The sequence below is a fragment of the Marmota marmota genome, unplaced genomic scaffold (genome assembly GCF_001458135.2).
Source record: "Marmota marmota marmota unplaced genomic scaffold, marMar, whole genome shotgun sequence".
NCBI classification, from domain to species: Eukaryota; Metazoa; Chordata; class Mammalia; order Rodentia; family Sciuridae; genus Marmota; species Marmota marmota.
The window spans coordinates 16,792,337-16,807,811 of NW_025999961.1; the positions used below are offsets into that span (position 1 = coordinate 16,792,337).

Below are 15,475 nucleotides of genomic sequence, written 5' to 3' on the forward strand. Positions count from 1 at the left end.
AAATATTTTTTTAAAAAATGACAGGGGTGTCACTCAGTGGTTAAGCACCCTTGGGTTCAATCCTCAGTACCAAAAAAAAAAAAAATTCTGATATTTGCCACATTTCAGATTTTCAGATTAGTGATGCGCAACTTATGTTCTCAAATTGGCTTATTCTGTCTTTTATATGTATGGGAGACTGTGGCTTAATGGATGGCTTTGTTGGCTTTGGGTTCTAATCCTGGCAGTCATTGGACAAGTACTTTAATTTCTCTAAGCCTCAGTCTGCTTATTTGTTTAAAAAAAATAAGGTTTCTTCTTAACTCTTGAGGTTATAGTGGATGTTAAAACTTTTTTTCCGTTCTTTTATTGATGCATTAATTTATAGATAATGGGGTTCATTGTTACATATTCATACATGCAGATGATATAACAATTTAATTTGGTCAATATCACTCTCCATATATCCCCTTTTCCTCCCTTCCTCCCCCCAATGCCTTTCCTTATCTTAACTAGTATCCCTTAGATTTTCATGAGATTCCCCTAATGCATTTCTTTTCCTTTTTCTTCTCTTTAACTTCCACAAATGAGAGAAAATATACTGAATTTAGCTTATTTCACTTAATGCTCTCAAGTTTAATCTAGTTTTCTTCAGTTGACATAATTCCATTCTTCTTTATGACATCATTGTATACATTTTCTTTATCCATTTGTTTGTTAACAGACAGCTATACTTGTTCCATAATTTGGCTATTATGAATTGTGCAGCTATAAATATAAGTATGACAATATAGTATGCTGACTTTAATTCTTGAGGGTAAATACCAACGAGTGTTATATAGCTGGGTCATATGGTAGTGGCATTCCTCGATTTTTTTCAGAAACCTCCATGCTGATTTCCATAGTGGTTGTACTAATCTCACCAACGGTGTTCCCCTTTTCTCCACATCCTCTCTAAGCATTTTTAATATTTGTATTCTTGATGGCTGCCATTCTAATTGCAGTGAGATGAAATCTCAATGTAGGAAATATGTCTAGGCAGCATAGCATTCAGGCAATGGCATGGATATTGCTAGTGGCTTTTAGCCAAGTTTATTGTGAAGATCAAGAGTAGAAAGCAAAGCAGAAAGATTTGAAAAATTGGGGGCTGTGGTTGTGGCTCAGTGGTAGAGCACTCGCCAAGCATGTGCGAGGCCCTGGGTTCGATTCTCAGCACCACATATGAATAAAAATATTGTGTCCAACTACAACTAAAAAATAAATATTAAAAAAAAAAAAGATTTGAAAAACTTGGAGTTTGACCAGAAAATGTGAGTAAAACTGGAGCTATGGAATGAGAGACTTTGCTCAAGAGACTATAGGAAAGATGACTTGGGGGCATTTCAGACTTAAGAGCAGACAAGTAAAATTTTTTGATAAGAGATTAGTGGGGCACTCTGCTTAAATAAGAGGGCCTAGGAAGTTGTTTGACTGTGCTCTGCTGCCCCGGCAATAAACCTGCTGTAGCCATGAAATTCTTGGCCTACTACTCGAGGTGGTGACAGACTTTGGTGTAAATCATGTGGTGCTGGTTCTGTAGGAATGAATGATGCCAGAATTCAGGGGTCATGGAGGCTTACACAGAGATTTCAAAGGAAGACCTGGGAGACCAAACAAAGTGCAGCAGGGTTGGAGTCCCTGCAAGCTGCCCTTAATAGAGCAATATGTGGTGATGTGAGGAGGAACCCCATACTGCAGTGGAAACCCCCAATTTTAAGAAAGGCCAGTACCATGGAACATCTGCTGAAGAAAGTTTCAGGAATTAAGCAGAGACTAACCAACAAAGAGGCCACATGGACTGAAACCAGCAAAGTCATAGGGGCAGAGTTTTGGAAGAGAATGTCATAATGCCAAGTGCTTCAAATGCTGGACATGGAGCTACAGCACTTGTTTGCCCAGCTGGATTTCAGTCCTGCTTTGGTCCCATCCCTTAATTTTTTTTAATATTTATTTATTTTAATTGTAGTTGGACACAATAACTTTATTTTACTTATTTATTTTTATGTGGTGCTGAGGATTGAACCCAGGGCCCTGCACATGCTAGGCAAGCGCTCTACCGTTGAGCCACAATCCCAGCCCCCGATCCCTTCTTTTTTATGCCCTCTTTGCTCCCTTATGGAGTGGAAATATTTATCTTTTTTTAAAATATTTTTTTGTAGTTGTACACAATAACTTTATTTGTTTGTTTGTTTTTATGTGGTGCTGAGGATCAAACCAGGGCTTTGTACATGTGAAGCAAGCACTCTACTGCTGAGCCATAACCCCAGCCCTGGAAATATTTATCTTTATATGTTAGATACATGTAACTTGTGTTTGATTTTTACAGGAGTTTACACTGAGTTTGCCTTGAGTCTCAAGGAGACTTTGGACTTATACTTTTGGGCAGTGTTTGAACAATTATTAAAATTATGGGGACTTTTGGAAATGGACTAAATGTATTTTTCATTGTGAAGTGGGCATGAGCTTTTGGAGGCCAGGGGCAGAATGTTATGGTTACGGTATTAGTTATCCCCCAAAAGCTCATGTGTGAGACAGTGCAAGAAAGTTGAGAGGTAAATTGATTGGGTTACAAGAGCTTTAATCTAATTAGTCTCCTGATAGGGATTAACTGAGTAGTAACTGTAGGCAGATTACAGTGTGGCTGGAGGAGGTGGGTCATTGGGAGTACGCCTTTGGGATATGTATTTTGTCTCTTGTGAGGAACTCTCCCTGCTTTCTGGTGTCATGTCCCCAGCTGCTTTCCTCTACCACACACTTCTTCATGATGTTCTGCCTCATCTTGGTCCCTGAGGAATTAAATTGGCCATTAATGGACTGAGACATCTGAAACCAGGAGCCCCAAAACAAACTTTTTTCTCCTCTAATTGTTTTTGTTGGTCTTTTGTTCACAGCAGCGAAAAAGCTGACTGACTAAAATGGGTGAATTTTGTTGAAGGCCTTCTCTAAATCTGTTGATGATCATGTGATTTTTGTCCTCGATTCTCTTTATGTGGTGAATTACTTTATTGATTTGATATGTTTAGCCATTCTTATAATCCTGGAATGAAATCAACTTAGTCATGTTGTACAATCTTCTTAATGTGTTATAAATATGACTTGCTAATGTAGAGTATTCTTGCATCCAAGTTCATCAGGGATATTGGTCTGTGGTTTTTTTCCTTGATGTGTCCTCTGGTTTTGGTATGAGTGTGATACTGGCTTCATAGAATGAATTTGGAAGTGTTCCACCCCTTTCTATTTCATGGAATAATTTGAGGAGTTTTGTAATTAGTTCTTTAAAGGTCTGATAGAGTTCAGCTGAGAATATATCTGTTCCTGGACTTTTCTTTGTTGGAAGACTTTTGGTTAGTTTGGATGAGGGTTTCTCATTCTTGTTTATCTTTTCAAAGAACCAACTGTTTCATTGATTTTCTTTTTATTTTTTAATTCTATGTTTCATTAATTTGGCTTTGATCTTAATTATTTCTCTACTGGTTTTAGAATTTGTTCTTGTTTTCTAAATGTCTTGAAATACATCATGAGGTTATTTATTTGGGATCTTTCTGATTTTTCTTATGTAGGCACTCATAGCTATATGCTTTCCTCTTAGAATGTTCCAGAGGTTCTAGTATGTTGTATCACTGTTCTTGTTTGCTTTAAAGAATGTTTTTACTTTCTCTTCTGATTTCTTCTGTCATCCATTCATCATTTAAAAGTGTGTTGCTTAAACTCAGTATGTACACATAGTTTCTGTGGGTTTTTTTTTTTTTTTTTGCATGTTGATTAGTAACTTTAATCCATTGTGATCAGAAGATAAGATGCAAGGAATATATATAAACTTTTCTGTATTTGCTAAGAGTTACTTTATACCCTAAAATACAGTCTTTTTTGGAGAAGTTTTCATGAGCAGTTGAGAAGAAAGTGAAATTTGTTGTTAGATGAAATATTTTATATTTGTTAAGCCCATTTGACTTACAATGTTTTAGGTGTGAAGTCTTACTGAGATGATGTCTGGATGACCTATCAGTGAGAGAGGTATGTTGAAATTACCTAGTATTATTGTCCTGGAGTCTGAGTCTTCAAGTCAAGGAGTCTCAATTTTATGTTATTAGGTCATTGATATTTGGGGCATAATTATTTACTATCATATCTTGTTGGATTTTCCCTTTACCAGTATGAAGTGACCTTTTCTGGTCTCTTCTGATTAATTTTGGCTTGAAGTATGTTTTGTCAGATATGAGAGTAACTACTCATTTGCTTGTTTGGCTTCATTTGCATGGTATGTCAATTTCCATCTTTTCACTTTCAGCCAGTGGATATCTTTTCTGTAAGATGAGTCTCTTGCAAACAACATATAGTTTGGTCTTGTTTTTAATTTAGTTGGCTGGCCTAATTTAGTTGGTCCTGCAACTTATTTGCTTAGGCACTCTTCAAATGAGATTTGTCCATTTGCAAGCTCTGGGATTTGTTGATTTCTCTTATATAGTATTTCTTTAGGTATTTTCGGTAGTACTTATATAGTAGTTTATAGTAATTCTTTTAGTTTCTGCTTCTATTGGAAGGTTTTTATTTCCTCCTCAATTCTAAAGGATAGCTTTGCTGGATATAGCGATCTTGTTTGACAGTTACTATCTTTCAGGACTTGGAATGCTTCATTCCAGTCTCTCCCGGATTTTAGAGTTTGTACTTAGAAATCAAGAATAATTCTTTTTAATATTACTTTTTTTTTGTTCTAATTAGTTATACATGACAATAGAAGAGTAGTTCTAATGGCTTGCCTCTTTATGTGACCTGATATTTGGCCCTTGAAGCTTCTAAAATTCAATCTTGGGGGCTGTGGATGTAGCATAGTGGAAAAGCACTTGCCTAATGTGTACAAAGCCCTCAGCACTGCAAAACAAAAAAACTTATCCTCGTTTGTTATGCACTTTAATTATAATGTGTTGTAGAGAAGTTCTTTTTTGATCTTGTCTGTTTGAGGTTCTGAATGATTCCTATATCTGGATATCAATTTCATTTCCAAGGTTTGGAAAGTTTTCTGTATTTTAGCTGAAGAGATTATCTATGCCTTTTGTTTGCTTCTTACAACCCTCTTCAATTCCAGTGATTGTTAAATTTGGTCTCTTCATGTTTGTCTAGAGTTCTTTTATATTCTGGTCATGGTTACTTACTTTCTTTAATACTCTGAATGTTCAAGGATGGCCACTTGGTTTTCCAGGTCTGATATTTTGTCTTGTGCATAGCCTGTTCTAATGGAGAGACTTTCAACTGAACTTTTTAGTATGTTGTTCCTTTCATTTCCAAGATTTCTATTTGGTTCTTTTTCAGTATCTTTATCTTCTTATTAAATTTCCTGATTCACATCCTGTACTAACTTTCTTAATCAATTCAGTTATTTTTTTCTGTTTGCTTCAAATTTATTGATATTTTTATAATCATCCTTTTGAATTTTTTTCTGATATTTTATCCACTTTAATATTTTTGGAGTCAGTTGCTGGTGAATTATGAACCTTAGAAGGTGTTACTACCTTGTTTTTGTTTTTCATATTCATCGTATTGAGTTTTGTGTACCTATTGGAATGGATTTTTCTTTCACTTCTATCGTGTGAACCTTTTTAGGGCACATCCTTCCCTTAGCAAAGTGTTCTGGGATGTCAGATTGTTCTGAATTTTTCAATATATTTCCCAGTGGATTTTGTAGTAGTTCCTTTGATAGTTCTTTGGTGGTGATTAGTGTATTTTGATACAGTGTGTATTGGGTTAAAGTTTGAGAATTCTACTTTCTCTGGAGTTCTCACAAGAGTGGTGTCCTTGAAGATGGGGTGATTGTGTTTATGCAGCAGGGATGTGAGATAGACCCTCTCTGATTGCTCTTCTTCACTTACACTCTGTATTCTAAAGGAGTGTGGGAGCAACTTAGATTGACACTCCTCAAGGGTGTTGTGTCCACAGTCTTGGTGTTAATTCTGTTTTTGCTATAGGAGTGGGTCAGACATGGACCCACAAATCAGACTTGGGGGCTTATTCCCCCTCTCCTTACTGTTCCTATTTGGGCCCTGGTAATTAATTTGGGGTTTTCATCTCCCCTGTTTTTCATATTAAAGTATTGTTGAAGTCTGAGCATGGTTGGTTTGTGTGTAGAGCAAGATATGCTGTCTCTGCTGGGTTTTGGATATAGCTCAGTAGCAAATCTCTACTCGTGAACTTGAAGTTTTCCAGTAGATTACCAGCACTTCACAGAAAAGGGGTAAACATACAACAGTAATGAACAAATACCTGATGCCTCCTGCAACGTCTACAATACTAGTTACCACAAAAACAGGAATGGAATGGTAAGCAGTTGCCAGCAGCAACAATAATAAATAGTCATGAACTGGATTTGGCATTAAACAACAGTTGTCAACTATGTCATCCACAAGTACTAATAACCTCAGCTACGTGAATGGTGAAGGCAGAAATTGTATAAACCAAATAGTTCCTCAAGATGGTAAAAATACACTTCTTTAAGAGAAAATAGGAAGCTAGAAGAGAGTTTGGAATGTTCAAAATGTGAGCAGAGAGAAAGCAGATGAAATGTAGCAAGTGATGGCTTTAAAGTAGTAGGAGAAAAAATAAATTTAGGTGGTGAAGAAAGAAGAGAAATAAATGAGAAACCCAAAATAAACAGAAAACTCCAATCCTCAAAAGACAAAGCAAAGAAAAACAAAGAACATAAGACAATGCTAAAAGTATGAAAAAATGCACATAGCTATATGTGTGTGTGTGTGTGTGTGTGTGTGTATATATATATATATCTCCATGCTAGAATCAGTACAGTAGGAACACCAAAGGATTCGGGGAGGAGAAAACTCTTAATGAAAAATGAAAAAGTTGTCTCCACAGATATAGTCAAAACTTTCAACAGGAATGTATGTATGTTCTCTTCCTGTGCCAGAGAGCCCTGCTTTCTGTTGCTTTTTAAGCTGTGTACTCCTTAGAGCAAGGACTAGGGGTTGTTAAATCCTTCCTCTTTTTTTGTTACTCACCAGGTTGCCAGCTGGAGAATTCTGCAACTGAAGCTGGTTGAAATAGCTCTCAGCTTCCCTTCTCACCAGTATATGGTAGAGTGAATGGAAAGTGCTGTCAATGGGCGTTTTGTCTGGATAGACCAAATTGATGCACTCCCAAGGTGGAGCTGCTGCACAGTTCTAAGTGGGAAATTCTCTGGCTGGATTTTAACTCTAATCAGACCTTTGGGACTTGGTCAGATGGTATTGGTTCTGGAGAGATTAGATCAGCATATACCCCTTGGCCAACCAGGTACAGATCCATACGGAGTGTCTGGATCTCAGGTGCCTCCCGAGAATTCTTTCCATAGGGTGGGGGAGTTAACCCTCCACAAGTCTCTCATAATCCACCATCCACAAATATTGCCTTCCCTGACTCAGTCCCAGAGTATAATCATGTCCACCTGTTTAGTGTCTCTACCCTATTCAGCTGGTCACAATGAGGTGCGAGACTCAGGAAAAATGAGTTGCATTCCCCTCCACTTGAGTCTCCCCCCTAGGTATAATCTTCTCTGTGCCTGATTCAATCTCATTCTGCTAGGCACACTCTAGGCCACTCAGCAGTCACTTGCCAGGACAGTATGGCAGTGTTTGCTCTGATCTCCTGTGCTGCCATAGCAGCAAGCTGCAACTTTTGCCTCCTCTAGAAGTCCTCTCCACCTCAGTTCTCTGCTTGCCAATCGAGAAACACCAAGCAATTTTCAGACACCAGCTCACTGAGAAACTCATTCAGCTAAATTGAAACTGCTTCTCTGTTCTACAGATTTTCCCGTGCCACATTTCTTCATCATATTTCTCAGTTTGTGTTATCCTTCACCCGTGTTCCTCTGTGTAGCAAACTGATGACACTGGCGCTGCCACCACCAGCTTGTCTTCATTTTGCTCTTTCTTGTCCTTTAGTTAACATATCTAAGTTTCTGGGTCTCTTAAGAGTCTCTGTTTGATCTTGAATTTCAGTGAATTCCTTTTTTCACCCACCTTGTTGAGAAGCAGTACTTCTTCAGTTTGAATACCAACCCATGGAGCAACTGGAAATGCAGCCTTTCTATAATCTGCCATCTTGAATTCTGTTAAGAACTGTTATAGTAGTGCTTAGCTAATTGTTGTTATTCATGTTTCATTATTCATTCATTAGTATTTTTATAATTGAATCATTGTTTTTAAAATCTATATCTGTACCAAAGCTCAGAAGATCTCCAGAACTTCACTTAAGCAAAGTTAGAATAAAATGGTCTGGTCAAAAATTGAGCCAGGTGTAGTGGCACACGCCTGAAATCCCAATGGCTCGGGAGGCTAAAGCAGGAGGATTGTGAGTTCAAAGCCAGCCTCACCAAAAGGAGGCACTAAGCAATTCAGTGAGACCCTGTCTCTAAAAAAATACAAAATATGGCTGGAGATATGACTCAGTGGTCAAGAGCCCCTGAGTTCAATCCCCTATACCCCCCCACCAAGAAAAGAAAATTGAGGCAAAAATTTATGTACATATAAGATTAGTCATAACATTTAAGATAATAATTGTTTCTTGTTATTCCTTATATATATAGAACTTAAAATGTAGTATAGTGGCAGAAGTACCAGTATAAATGAAAGTATGTAGTAGAATTTTATATTAGAAGGTAGTAAGTGGTATGAAGAAAAATGAGGCAGAGAGGGAGAGAGAGTACCCAGATGGAAGTTTGTGGATGATCAGAAAGGGGAAGACCTCAAAACAGTGGTGAGGGACTCAGTACTCAGATAGTGGGGAATACCATTTCAGACTGAGGAAGTAATAGTATAATAATTAACACATATACTGCTGTGTGCCAGGAACTGTATACTTAACAAATATTTATTTATTTAAGCCTTACAGTAAGCCTATGAAGTAGATATTTTTACCGCTCCCATTTTATAGACAAGGAAACCGAAATGCAGAGAGCTAGTAAATAGGATGTTCAAGACATTGAATCCATGCAGAAAATTCCATTTTCTTAGGAATTGCTACAAAGTGTATTAGTCATGAGGCAAGAGTTTCCAGTGTGTTTGAGTAATAGCAAAATTGGTGTGGGTACAGCAAAATGAATGGAGAATGGTAGAAACTAAAGTCTAAGTGGTGGTAATTGGAAAGTGAATGAGATGCGAAGATTCAACAACTTCAGCCATTGTAAAGATTGAGCTTTTACTCTAAAGTGGAGGGCCATTGAATGGTTTTGAAAAGGAGAGTGACACGATTTGTCTGACTTTCCAGTATTTCTCTCTTTTTTAATATTTATTTTTTAGTTATAGGTGGACACAATATCTTTATTTTTATGTGGTGCTGAGGATCGAACCCAGTGCCTCATGCATGTGAGGCAAGTGCTCTACCTCTGAGCCACAATCCCAGCCCCTCAAGTAGTTCTTGATAAGAGTCCTTGGATCCTTTTCCCCATGGAATTTATGGGTAGAATTCAGGATAGCCTGGGCATTTAGGAGTATTTTCACTAAACTTCTGATTGAAACAGTGGTTTCTTCACATAATGTAGTTAACAAACCAGAGTAGTACTGAAGTTACCTGTGACTTTGTCATGGCCAGTACATATCGCATTGTTGCAGATATCTTGAAGTAGCATTTAAGGTCATCATTACTTTGAAATTATAAATTCTTAGACCCACTGCTAGATCCCACTTAATGCACTAATTAAGAAGCAAATTGTCTTTAATATATATTTTAATAACTCTATATCAATATAATTGGTTTTCTTAGTAATCCCATGTAATTTTTTGTGTACTTAAAAACACTGAACGATGTTCAGTTGATTTCACCAGGCTGCCAAAGGAGTCCATAGCGCATAAAAGATTGTGTAAAGATTACTATGGCTGCTATGATAAGAGTAGACTGGGGAGGAAGAAAAATGGAGGGTAAGAAAAGGAGGGATACATCTTAGAAGACTTTTGCAGTAATCTTGATGAGGGGTAATGGTTAGTTGGACCAGATTAGTGGAGGAGGAGGTAGTGATAAGTGGTGCGACTTTGGATGAGAAGAAAAGGATGGCTCCAAGGATTAGGATCTGTGGACAGAAGGATGGACTTGCTATTTGCTGAGGTGGTAGAGTCTGTTTCAAAAAATTCAGTTTTGGGTATAAGTTTGAGATATTTGTTAGACATATAAATATCACTTTGTGATTTGGTATTTTCACTTAATATATCTTGACATTTGCGTTATCAGAAAGAATGAAATGAATATGTATCCATGTATTAGTTAACTTAAAAAATTGTAAAAAAAAAAACTTGTTACAAAATAAGAGTGGTAACTGGATGTGATAGAATGGTTAAATTAGAAAGAATGACAATCTTTTTTTATAAATTTTATGTAACGGTTTTTAAAATTATAATATAGCCAGTATTTTAAAATTATAATATAGCCAGTATTATAATAATAATACTAGTAATTTTAAAGGAAATATAAATGTGAACTAAAGATGGAAAATCACCTATATAGTATAATAATGAGATGAGTAATATATGACTATTTGCCTATTTAACTAGAAGAAAAGATTAGGTTGTGCATTAAAATGTTAATAGTGGTTTTCTCTGGGTAATGGAATTTGAGGTGATTTTAAATTTTTTTTTTTTTTTTTTTGTAGACTATGAGAAGACAGCGAAATGAAGTTGTAGTTGAATTAAGGAAGGTGAGTCTGATAAATATTGGAACTTCCAGGCATAATTCTAACAGCAATATAGAATATATAGAAGTCAATATAGAATATATAGAAGTCGTTAAGTATATATTTTTATGCAAATATATTTCCTATTGTGTAACTAATTTTTTTGATTGAATATAGTTAAGCTTTTTTTAAATCTTAGATGTTCAACATTTCTTTTTCTTTTACAAAAGGAAGTTTTGACTAGTTTTGAAAAGCTATTGAAATTGGCAAGATAGGACTTGTCCACTGTGCAAAAGTAGATATAACAACTTACCAGATTTTTTGTGATTTTTATTAATTTATGTAAAGTATAAGTTATAGAGATATATAAGTAATTCTAATAATTAATAGGTGATAGGCCTTGAGAAAACTTGTTACTTATAAATTTTATCAAATTTTCAAGTATTAAAAGTAGATTGTGTAGTTGAGGATATATTTGTAAATTTGCCTCAAACATTTTTAGTGAAATTCAAGTGGCCCTTGATTTTTGTAAGACATTATTGATTTGAATTGTCCAATTTTTGCTTTGACTTTGCTTTTAGGTGATAAAAAGAAACTCCCAGGTGATGTGTAAAATGGTTTAGTACTTTTAAGTAAAAATATATATGTTTGGTTCTGGCTTAAAACTATACATATTTGTGATTTGGGACTTAAATTAGTATCAGTTAAGTGTTTGGTTCACACTGTTGTTTAATTTTTTTGCATTTGAGTTTTAAAAGACACTTCATGTTTCTGTAGGCCGAATCCTGCAAATCTAACCTTTGGAAGTGTTTGGCTTTTTTTTTTTTGAACAGAAATTCTTTGTTTGACTTTCTTTTTTTATTTTTATTTTTTAAAGAATAAAAGAGATGAACATCTCTTAAAGAGAAGAAATGTACCACATGAAGATATCTGTGAAGACTCTGATATAGATGGTGATTATAGAGTGGTAAGTTACTATTATTCTGGTAACTTGTGAAAGATTTCACATAAATATAGCTTTCTCAGGTGACTTTTTAACTTTATTTGTTCTCTTTAACTTTTTCCCCAGCAAAATACCTCTCTAGAAGCTATTGTTCAGGTAAGTAGCTTCTCCCCACCCCTTTGTATTTCCTGGACTCAGCAATTAATTATTATGTCTCTCCATCATAATTTGTCTTATTTTTTTTTATAGAATGCTTCAAGTGATAACCAAGGAATTCAATTAAGTGCAGTACAAGCTGCTAGGTAAGTTAAGTTTTGAAGACAGATTTAAATTTTATGTGTTATATAGGGGTACTGTTTAGGGTTACAGTCAAATTTAACTTTGACAAACAGTAAACAGTAATAGAAAAAACTAAATTTATTCCACAAAATTGTTCTTTGATTTAGAGTACTAACATTGGTGGCAATTTTTAAATCCTCATGAGCTTAAATAAATACAGTGAATCTTTCATGTACATAATACATCAAAATTCTAGGGAAAAGTTGATTTAACGGATTACTGCTTAGAATAATATAAAAGCATTATTTACAAAGCTTTAGCTGTTACTAATTTATAGGCTTTATTTTATAAAAGTCATATTATTCAGACACTTAACAGTCAGCTAATTTTTCTGATACCTATAAGCATACTATATCAGTGTGTAACAGACTTCAAGATATATAGCTGCATATGCTCTTGGTGTCTTTCCAGGCCAGAAATACCAAGTTATTTTGTACATTTTTGTTGTGAATCCTGTGCCCTCATATGTTAAGGGAAAAACCAGAAGAAAAAAAAATTATTACGAAGGCATCTGCATGAACAAATAAATTGGGAGAAGTCAGGTCGTACCATTATGCAAATGGTAGTTGCTTTGTATATTTATGAATATAATAATACCACCATATGATATGATTATTAGTGGGAAAGAGACACACAATAAATTGATCTTAGTTAATAGAATTTCAAACTGGAAAAAAAATTTCACAGGTCCATCCATTATCTTATCCAATGCATGAATCCTTTTTGTATTTTGTTCTACTTTCTACTTTTGTGTATTCACCTAAAATAACTTAGAACAAATAGGGAAATATAGAATTACATAAAAAACTTTTTAGAGAATACTAAGGCATGTAGGAAGAAAAACTACAAAACTATTCACATCTCAGAAAGGCTAATAATTAAGAAATTGTTGGTGTTGTTTGTTAACTGTTTCTGTTTAGTTTCTATGAGTGTATGAGCTCTGCAAGAAAATTAAAGCCCAGTGCATCTTAAGAGGTTCTCAAAGCATGGTCTGTGCATTCCTAAAGATCTGAGACAATTTCAGGCATAAAAAACAAACTAATTTTAAGACTTTTTTTTTGCCCTTTTTCATCATGTTAGTAACCTTTACATTGATGTTGCAAAAGGAACAATGGGTAAAACTGCTGGAACCTTAACACAGATCAAGATGGGCACCAAACTGGTTTTATATTATATGTTGTATATACTGTATTCTTTTTTGGGAGGGAGCTTACTGGGGATTGAACTGAGGGGCACTTGACCACTGAGCCACATCCCCAGCCTTGTTTTATATTTTATTAGAGACAGGGTCTCACTGAGTTGCTTAGTGCCTCACTAAATTGCTGAGGCTGGCTTTGAATTCAAGATCCTCCTGCCTCCACCTCCCGAGCCGCTGGGATTACAGGCATGTGCCACCGTGCCCATCTAATTGTGTTCTTTATTATCAAAAGAATAAAAGCCATTTCTGTCCTTGGTGAAGCAGTAAAATATTTTTATTAAATCTTTACCCTTTGGGGTTGGGGTTGTGGCTCAAAGGTAGAGTGCTTGCCCAGCATGTGTGAGGCATTGGGTTTGATTCTCAGCACCACATAAAAATAAATAAAGAAAATAAAGGTATTGTGTCCAACTACAACTAAAAAAAAAATATTTAAAAAAATATTTCTTTAAAAAAATCATTATCTTTGATTTCCTACAACCTTGAATGAGAAAAATTTGGTGTTACGATTTTTATAATTTTTTTTTTTATTTCTACTTGTGCTAATTACTGTGCCTTATGTTTTGGAAAACTCCATGTGATCTAATTTTTCTCTTAAGTTTAGAATCTAATTGGGAATGCAGAACTACATAGGAAGTAATGATACTTAGTAGCAAATTAGGACTGTGCTCTGTAAATGCTCAGAATAGATAGATGGTATTGTGTAAAACATAGAACTTGAGATGGACTTGGAAGAGATAGCATTTGAATAGAGAGGTGCTTAGGCATTAACAGAGAGGGGAGTAGCATATAAGAAAGGACTTAGAAATGAGATAGAAGTCAGGTGTGATAGTGTGCACCTGGAATCCCAGCACTTCAGTTGGCCGAGGCAGGATGGTATAGTTCAGTAGTAAAGTACTCCTGGGTTCAATCCACAGTAGCAAAAAGCAAACAAAAAATGAGATTGTGGTGGTGTGACAACTGAGCTATTGTTGTTTTTGAGTTACAGAGAATAAGATTAATTAGGTAAAGTAGAGCCAATTTGTAGAGCAGTTTAAAGCTAGGTCAAGGAGTTGTATATTCATAGGGTAGTAAATAAGCAACTGTCAGTTTACATGGGGGAGATGAGCTGCTTAAGGGTTTTTTTTGTTTTGTGTTTGGTTCTGGGAATTAACTAAACTAAACTCAGGGGTATCCTACAACTAAGCTACATCTCCAGCCTTTTTAATTTTTTATTTTGAGACAGGATCTTGATAAGTTGCTTAGGGCCTGGCTAAATTGCTGAAACTGGTTTTGAACTTGGAATCCCCCTGCCTCAGCTTCGCTAAGGTGTATGCCACCAGGCTGGTTCCTTTTATTTATTCATTTTGTTTGTTTGTTTGTTTGTTTGTTTTGGTACTAGGAATTGAACCCAGGGAAGCTTACTGCTGAGCCATATTTCCAACCCTTTTTATTTTATTTTTGTGTTTTGAGATAGGGTTTCACTAAATTGCTGAGGCTTTGACCTTGCAACACTCCTGCCTCAGGTGTGTTGGTTCTTAAGCCTTTTCTTTTATTTTTTTAAATGTTGTTTTTAGTTGTAGATGGACAAAATACCTTTGTTTTATTTATATGTGGTGCTGAGGATCGAACCCAGGGCCTCACATGTCCGAGGCAAGCGCTCAACCACTGAGCCACAACCCCAGTCCCATTAAGCCTTTTCTTTGTATACTAATAATGCAGGGGATTCCAATGTAAAGATTTGTGTCAGGTCACATTTAGGGTTTAATCTGCTAACTGCAGTCTCCCACATGTGAAAATAAGTATTAGCTGGGTTTTGTTTGTTTTTATCTTATAAGCTCCATGAGAGCAGGGATGTATCTAATCTGTCTCAGTCTCCAGCATCTCTTTGGGTATTTTCCTGTGTATTGCTGTCATTATTCCATTCATTTTTAGTTGGTGAGATGAGAGTGTTCTGTACACTCAATTTAGTGTACAGAATAGGATAAAAAATTGAATACTAGTGTCAGCTATAAACATAAATCAGCAGCCTACTTGTTCTTGCCCTTGACTCTTTTGTGACTTAATATGAATCATTTGGATGTTTCAATGACCTTTATTTCTTTTTTAGCAGAGTAAATGCTAGGTCAAAGTTTGCCAATTATTTTCTCTGAGCCCAAAATTTAATTAAAACCAAAGGTAAAGCATATAAAAACATTTAGTTATAAGCCATATTCAGAACTTCACTGAGGGAATATAATATTATATTAATAAAAGTGATAAAATGTCCATCATATTTTCCTAATTATTGATCATCTCTAAATTTAATTTACAAAATAGTCTTTTATAATTAGAGAAACTATTGCATTATATAAAT

General features: G+C 35.4%; 1 protein-coding gene across 3 annotated transcripts in view; it reads left to right on the top strand.

Moving 5' to 3' along the window:
- Kpna4 (karyopherin subunit alpha 4) overlaps positions 1–15,475 on the top strand; it is a 64,031-nt gene that overhangs the window by 24,516 nt on the left and 24,040 nt on the right. For all 3 annotated transcript variants that reach the window (XM_048802966.1, XM_048802965.1, XM_015496404.2), the window contains exons 2-5: positions 10,643–10,687; positions 11,541–11,630; positions 11,733–11,762; positions 11,856–11,908. In XM_048802966.1, the coding sequence (XP_048658923.1) occupies positions 10,646–10,687; positions 11,541–11,630; positions 11,733–11,762; positions 11,856–11,908 (215 nt within the window). In that variant the 5' untranslated portion in view covers positions 10,643–10,645. The remainder of the gene's footprint in view (positions 1–10,642; positions 10,688–11,540; positions 11,631–11,732; positions 11,763–11,855; positions 11,909–15,475) is intronic.